The sequence below is a fragment of the Cnephaeus nilssonii genome (assembly GCF_951640355.1).
Source record: "Cnephaeus nilssonii genome assembly, chromosome: 17".
In the NCBI taxonomy this organism is placed as follows: Eukaryota; Metazoa; Chordata; class Mammalia; order Chiroptera; family Vespertilionidae; genus Cnephaeus; species Cnephaeus nilssonii.
In genome coordinates this window covers 30,940,711-30,948,862 of record NC_137088.1, presented here as the reverse complement: position 1 = coordinate 30,948,862, position 8,152 = coordinate 30,940,711, and the positions used below count along the sequence as shown (strand labels likewise).

Here is an 8,152-nt window from a genome sequence, read left to right as displayed (position 1 = left end):
GGTGGATATATAAGTGCTCAATAAAATGATTTGTTTATATTAATGTTTTAATTTTACGGATATTATCAATAGTGTTATAACAGCCTTAACCTTCGGAAGAATCTGCCACAAATATTTTACTTTAGCATTAAACAAAACTTCTCTTAAAAGAGAAATCAGTATTTTCCACTTATTCCTGAAATTAAAGAACAAGCATTAAAGAAATTTCATGGAGTATTTGGGTGGGTCCATTTGATGCTGGGAAGTGAGTGGTCTAGTTGAGTGGTCTTTTTTCTGGAATGCCTGAAATCACAGAAAAACATCGGTCCCAAAAGTAAGCAATGTTTCAAGTTGTTACTGGCATACCATTTTTTCCCTAAACAAGTACTCTGCCCCCTACAGGCCTATAGAAGTATTTCCTTATAGCGACCTACCAACCACAGACAGAGATACTGGGCTGGATCTCTTGGGGGCGGAGCCTCGGAAGGGGTGGAGCTTAGCGAGAAGTGAGATTTTGGTTCCCGGGGTCCCAATTGCCACTTCGTCGGTCCTTCCTACGCGCACAGGTCAGCACGAGGAGCCAAAGATTCGAAGTCTAGGCGCGGGTTCCCCACAAGCTGGACTGCGAGCCTCCAGACAGGAGACCCAGGAGCTCCGAGGATTCCCCACCGCAACGCGCTGTGCTTCACCCAACCCGCCCCCAACCCGCCTACCTGTCGCCGAGTGACACTCGCCCTCTGCCAGGCCGCCCGCAGCGCCACTCGGATGATAGGCAGACGCCTCTTCAGCCCCAGCTCCTATGCTGCGCCCTGGTGGGAACCGCAGTCCGGGGGACCCGGCCCCGCCAAGCGCCGCCGAATTGAGGAGCCCGCGGGCCCTGAACACGGAATGGCGCCCAGCCTGCCAGGCCCGGCCGAGTCCGAGTCCCGGGCCGCTGACGCGCTCACCTCCGTGGTGGTCCTGGCTGCGGGCTGCGCCCTGCAGCTGCCTCTGGACGGCGTCGACCTGGTGCTGGAGCCCGAGCCCACGTCGGTCCTGCAAGTGTGTCTGGGAGGGCACACCCTCGTGCTGGTGCCCGAGGCCCTCTTGGGCTCGGGAGCGGGGGCGCACCCGCCCGTCGGCCTGGAACCCGGCGCTCTCCTGGATGCTCCCGGGGGAGGCGTCGCCATCCAGCAGGGATTCTTCTGCGCATTTGTCCCCGAGATCGCCGACCCAGAGATCGCCGTCCCCGAGATCGCCGACCCAGAGATCGCCGTCCCCGAGATCGCCGACGCAGAGATCGCCGTCCCAGAGATCGCCGTCCCAGAAGAGGCCTACGACGAGGACGCGGCCCCCGGGTTCCTGACTCCTTGGATGGTCGCTGCAGCCGGCTCAGTCGCTGGAACGGGGTTAGGGACCCACCCGCACGGCCCCATCAGAGCGCCACGGCCTCGGGCCCCCACGCCTAGTCCAGAGAGACGCCCGCCTGGTACCCACTACAACCTGGACTTCCACCTTTGGGAGCCCTTCCCCAGCTCACCACTCCAACCTCTACCTCCGTCCCCCAGTCCAGGTCCTCAGGTGCGCCCCCGGCGCCCTCTGGGGCCTGCTCCCAAGGCCCGGAAACGGCTGTTCCAGGAATGAACTGCCCCTCCCTCCAGAGTTATACTAAATATCCTACAACCTGGAGACTGAGCACTTCATGTGCAAGCAATTCCTTCCGTGCAGACTGGCTACAGTAAGCAGATAAGACGTTAGGAAGAGAAAGAATATTCTAGACCATTGGTGTTCTCTTTCTTGGTGTGTCCAGATGCTCTTCTGGAAAACTGCAAAACAGCATAATGGTAACTGTTGGATTTTATCAGATGTTTCCAGCATGCACTGGGATTTTTAAATCTGATCATCCGGTGGTTTTGACCTATACACTGATGTAAAATGTTTGCATATCTGCTGGTCCACATTATTTCATACCTTTTTAATTTTACCCTGACCTTTTTCCTATGTAAATCAATCTTCTAACATTTAAATTTTTATTTATCATATTTGCTTCCTGTTTTTATTAAATAAAATATTATTGATCAAGCCCTGAAGTCAATATGATTTCTTAAATATATTTTTATTGATTTCAGAGAGGAAGGGAGAGGGAGAGAAACATCAAGGATGAGAAAATCATTGATAGGCTGCCTCCTGCACGCCCCCTACTGGGGATGAGCCCGCAACCTGGGCATGTGACCCCAGCTGGAATTGAACCCGGGACCTTTCAGTCCACAGGCCGACACTATCCACTGAGCAACACTGGCTAGGGCAGTGTTCGGCAAACTCATTAGTCAACAGAGCCAAATATCAACAGTACAACGATTGAAATTTCTTTTGAGAGCCAAATTTTTTAAACTTAAACTTCTTCTACCGCCACTTCTTCAAAATAGACTCCCCCAGGCCGTGGTATTTTGTGGAAGAGCCACACTCAAGGGGCCAAAGAGCCGCATGTGGCTCTCGAGCCGCAGTTTGCCGACCACGGAGCTAGGGCAACATGATTTTATTTTTTAAAACATCAATACTATTAAATTTAGCACATACTTTACCAATTCTTCTCTGCCTCTTTAGTCTTATGTTCCACTCTTAAAGTCTAGCCACAATTTTCTTCTTGCTGAAGAATATCCTTTAATAGTTCTTTCTACTATGTTCTATGTATGATAAACTGTCTTGGTTTTGTAAGCCTGAACATGTTTTTGTGTGGTAAACTCTCTTACTCTTATGTTTTATTGCATATTCACTAAGTCTAACATGATGTTTAACTAAAGATGTTAGTCCATTGTTCTGCCATTTTTTTTTGTTTTTGAAAGCAAGAAGTCTTCTGCCAGTCAGTTTGTTATTCCTTCTATATTTGATTCTGCTAATAACTTTAGCATATTTTTAAATGTTCCTTTTCCTTTGGTGTTCTAGAGTTTTATTGTAATGTCTCTGGGGTGAACTCTATTTTTATTTGGCTGAGTGGAATTTAATTAACTATCAATATAGGGAATTATCTCTTGACTGAAATCCCACAAAATCTTAGAATATCCCACATATCCCCATCTCTGGGAATCCAATCAGATATCCTATATAATCCTATATAATAAAAGCCTAATATGCCAATTGTTTGACCTGGACTTCAACCACTTGCTATGATGTATGCAGACCACCAGGGGGCAGTGCGGAATATGGCGGGCATCGGTGATGCGGCAGTAGAGGTGCTGCTGGCCCCAATGGGCCCCAAGGAGAGCAGGACCGTGGCAGCGGGATGGTGGAGCAAGTGAGTGGGCAGCTCCAGGCCAAGGTGGGTGCGAGTAGGGGGCCCGATCCCCCTGCCAATCACCCCACAGATAGCAACCAGCGGCAGCGGCGGGGGAGAGGGGGCCCCATGGCATTTATTCGTGAGGGAAACATTAGCTAAAATACAATCTCATAATCTTATTTTTATAAGTGCCTATGTCTAAAGCCTCTAAGATTTTCCTGGAGGCTATGGAAAGCCTTTACTTCATCTCTGACCACTCCTTATGCAAATGGTTCTTGAAATTTTTTTTAAATAAAAAAAGCTTTTAAAATATTCAAGTGAAACTGCAGTTTTTTGTTAGGGTTCAGGCTGTGGTATTTAATAATAATAGTAAAAATTTATCATAAGGTTAACTTTTTGTATTCAAACTTTCTATCTTACTTGTATCAATTGAGTCCTTAAAAATTAGTTTATTCAGTCCTCATTGGTGAAGCTCAGAGGAGAGAAGGAAATTCTTCGAAATCAAATAGTATGTGTTGGAATTGTTAAATGAATGAACAAATGATTTTTCTCTATCATCACATCTGAAGAATTCTTATTCATTATCTCTGAAAGTAATTCTACTTCCCTATCCTCAGTGTTCTCCCTTTCCATCTCCAATAGTCATGTAGAAATGCTTCCTCTCTGATAATGTCTTTTAGTTTGCTTTTCTTATTTCATACGTTTTTAACCTTCTTAGCTTCCTGCATACTATTTCTAGTTCAGTATTTCCAGTTTCAATTCTGTCTAAACTTTTGTTTAACCCACTCATTGTATTTCTTGCTTCCATGTTTCCATATTTAATCCCTAGAAGTGTTTTTAGTTCCTTTTTTAGTTATAGCTGACCTATTAGTTCAGGTGTACAATATAGCAATTAGACATTTATGTACCTTACAATCACCCTGATTAGTCCAGTACCCAACTGGCACCAACATACTTATTACAATATTATAGGCTATATTCCCTATGCTGTACTTTATCATTAGCTCTTTTTTAAAGCTGCCATATTTAACAAATATGTATCAAGTGCCTACTACGTACCAGGCACTTTTCCAAACTCCAAGAATACAGGCAAGAACAAAACATTTAAACGTCACTGCCTTCATGGAGTGCAATAATTCACCCAATACATAATGCTGCCTTACATTAAAGTAGTAGCAAGAGGAGTGATACGACGCTGCATGTAGTTGGATGTATTTTGAAGATAGAGAAAACAGGATTTCTTGTGAAAGGTGTGAGAGAGTCAAGGATAAATGAAGAGTTTGGGGCGTGAGCACAAAAAGGATGGAACTATTATTTTCTGAGATTGGAAGGACCTTGAGCAGATATAGGGGGGGGGGGGGGAAATAAGATGTTCCATTTTCAACGTGTTGTTTGAAGTGCCAGGAGGCGGGGCTTATAGTAAGACGCAGGTCACCTGACATGTCACTCAGTGCGCTGGAGGGCAAGACCTAAGCCCCGCAAGGCTCTCCTAGAATCTGGGGCTGCGGGCCCCCCCAGGAGGCACCACCCGAGTTCCCAGGACTCGTTCAGCGATGCCCGACCCTTCACCCAGCCCGCCCCCAGCTTGTCTCACCTGTCGCCGTCGCTGGGGGACACTCGCCCTCTGCCAGGCCCCAGGAGCACCGCCCGCAGCGCCACTCGGATGATAGGCAGACGCCTCCTCAGCCCCAGCTCCTATGCTGCGCCCTGGTGGGAACCGCAGTCCGGGGGACCCGGCCCCGCCAAGCGCCGCCGAATTGAGGAGCCCGCGGGCCCTGAACACGGAATGGCGCCCAGCCTGCCAGGCCCGGCCCAGTCCGAGTCCCGGGCCGCCGACGCGCTCACCTCCGTGGTGGTCCTGGCTGCGGGCTGCGCCCTGCAGCTGCCTCTGGACGGCGTCGACCTGGTGCTGGAGCCCGAGCCCACGTCGGTCCTGCAAGTGTGTCTGGGAGGGCACACCCTCGTGCTGGTGCCCGAGGCCCTCTTGGGCTCGGGAGCGGGGGCGCACCCGCCCGTCGGCCTGGAACCCGGCGCTCTCCCGGATGCTCCCGGGGGAGGCGTCGCCATCCAGCAGGGATTCTTCTGCGCATTTGTCCCCGAGATCGCCGACCCAGAGATCGCCGTCCCAGAGATTGTCGTTCCAGAGATCGCCGTCCCAGAGATCGCCGACCCAGAGATCGCCGACCCAGAAGAGGCCTACACGAGGACGCGGCCCCCGGGTTCCTGACTCCTTGGATGGTCGCTGCAGCCGGCTCAGTCGCTGGAACGGGGTTAGGGACCCACCCGCACGGCCCCATCAGAGCGCCACGGCCTCGGGCCCCCACGCCTAGTCCAGAGAGACGCCCGCCTGGTCCCTACTACAACCTGGACTTCCACCTTTGGGAGCCCTTCCCCAGCTCACCACTCCAACCTCTACCTCCGTCCCCCAGTCCAGGTCCTCAGGTGCGCCCCCGGCGCCCTCTGGGGCCTGCGCGCCAGCGGGGAGAGGCCTGTTCCAGGGATGAACTGCCCTCAATTCCTGGCCACCGGACTCTGGCGCTAGTGATCTACCAAGGCTCGTTGTAAGCTCTTAGCGCTACTCAGAGATGGAGCATCTTCATTCATAGACAGTGGGCAGCTGCGGTTTTTGTTGGTTTTGTTAGTTGTTTTAGTAAAATGCCTTGATCAGTAGCAGGCAAGGACATTTTTAAAAAGCAGATTCTTGTAAGGTCCTTTAGCAAAGAGCCACATATAGCTAACCATAGATTTTTAGGTTCCTTGTCTCTGTTGCATGAGCTGCTTTTCCACCTCTCTTTCACTTTCAGCCAAATCCATTCTCGTTTCACCCCTACTGTTGCCTCAAACTCATCTCACCTTTTTTCCCAAATTTATCTTTTTCCCCAACATCTCCTCCATGCATCTCTCCTTTCTTTCCGTTCCAAGTTTTTTTTTTTCTTTTTGTAGTTATGAAACATATCTGTGTATTTCCCTAATGTTCTCTGAGGAGCTTCTGATCAGCATTTTTTTGTTGTTGTTGCATGCACAGTATTTATTAAGAAGAGCCTTGTGCCCTAACCGGTTTGGCTCAGTGGATAGAGCGACGGCCTGCAGACTCAAGGGTCCCGGGTTCGATTCCAGTCAAGGGCATGTACCTTGGTTGCGGGCACATCCCCAGTAGGGAGTGTGCAGGAGGCAGCTGATCGATGTTTCTCTCTCATCCATGTTTCTCTCTCATCGATGTTTCTAACTCTCTATTCCTCTCTGTAAAAAAATCAATAAAATATTTTTTTTAAAAAAAGAAGAGCCTTGCAAAAGAAGGCAAAGTGCACAGCAGTGGTCAGAGGGAGAAGCTGAGGTGCTACAGGTCCAGTAACAGCTTCAGCCCGCCTCGTTGGGAGCTCTGGAGTTAGAATGGCTGGTCAGAGTTGTCCCACGTTAGGCTGAAATAGGCCAATTCCCTCATTCATCAGTCCTTGGGCATGCGACACCAGGGAGGGGCCCTGGTCCTGGTCAAGGCGGCGTTCTTCAGCTGAGACCATTTCTAAAGGGGCTGGCAGCTGAAGGCTTTCTGTCCATAGCACTCCTAGCAGCCATGGGAAGAACGCTCATTAAAGAAGAACCTGGTGCTGCATCACACTTTCTGTCCACCACATTTTCATGATATTGATTTCTTTTTATCTTGATGTCCATCTCCATTTATTCCTGTCTCCAATTATGACTAGCAGTGAAGTGATTATAATATTATTTATGTAAGCCTTGGATATTTGGATACAGTCTGATCACCAATTTTCTTTATCCCTTCCTTTTTGCTTTTCTAACACCTTTCCCTGGACCTGGCCAATCAAGATAAATGCATATTGAAGAAGTAAGTGAATAAATGACACACAGGTGTGATGCCGTGGACTTCGGGGGATATTTCTAAAATTAGAACATAAAGTTAGTAAAAACAATATTTAATGAGAGGGGGAAGCTATGATATTGGTTTGTTACAGAAGCATATACAGTGCCATATTCTCCTGCACTTTAACAATCAATCCAATGGGTCTTCTTAATCACGGCAGTCTAGGCTTCCCCTTGACTCCCCCTCAGAATGATAGGAAGAACAGCTACTCACTAGGATGCACTTAGCTTCACAGCATGGATATTTGGTCTGATTCATTATTGAGCATTTTTTCATGCTCATTAGCCCATCATCCAGAATTTTCGGGTGTTATTTCTTAGTACTATTTTCATAATGTTGGTTTCACTGTAAAGAAAAGACTTTTTACAGATAATATAATCATATCCTTTGGTCCCCATTCCCGGTCCCCTCCTCACCGTTGCCAGAGGATTCACATCATGTTATGAGTTTGGTGGATATCATTCTAGTCAATATACGAATGCTACATATACTATTTCCAGATATAAATAATCAATACTTATGTTGTTTTATTGACCATTAATTTTACATAACTGGCATCATATTCTTCAACTTACTTTTTTCCTCAACTTTATTTTTGAAATCGTAAATTATAAATATATATGGTTCATTTCTCCTAAAGATTTAAGTTTCCATTATATGAATATACCATATTTTATTCACTAACTTAATGATAGATATTTGTGCTTACAGTTTTCAGTATTACAATCAATTATTGAATCATTCATCCTTTACCATTTATAATGCCAATTCAGTTCTGTGCAAAAGTCCACCATGACAATAAACTAAAGACAGTTTTAAATAAACATAATACTGAATGGCTTTGCCACTAGTAAACCCTCTCTAAAGGAAATCCTAAATGATGTACTTCAAACAGAAGAATTCTGATGTCAAGGTGGAAGTTCTGAGAAGTAGGGTAAGAAATAAGAACAAACAAAGTACTACTGGTATATATGTCAGTAATAAATCTAAATGAATAATAATGGCTGACTAAAACATTAATAATGTCTTAAGGTGATAAA

General features: G+C 47.1%; 2 protein-coding genes across 2 annotated transcripts; both read left to right on the top strand.

The window, feature by feature from the left end:
• Positions 1-744: 744 nt before the first annotated feature.
• Positions 745-1,602, top strand: LOC307113723 (proline-rich protein 23C-like; the record flags this gene model as incomplete). Its single annotated transcript, XM_079795586.1, has 1 exon — positions 745-1,602. One exon carries the CDS (start codon positions 745-747, stop codon positions 1,600-1,602), a length of 858 nt encoding a protein of 285 aa, XP_079651712.1.
• A 3,293-nt stretch (positions 1,603-4,895) lies between these two features.
• Positions 4,896-5,797, top strand: LOC307113435 (proline-rich protein 23C-like; the record flags this gene model as incomplete). Its single annotated transcript, XM_079795058.1, is given in 2 exon segments — positions 4,896-5,429; positions 5,432-5,797. Coding segments are annotated over 2 exon segments (900 nt in total).
• Between the last annotated feature and the right edge of the window lie 2,355 nt (positions 5,798-8,152).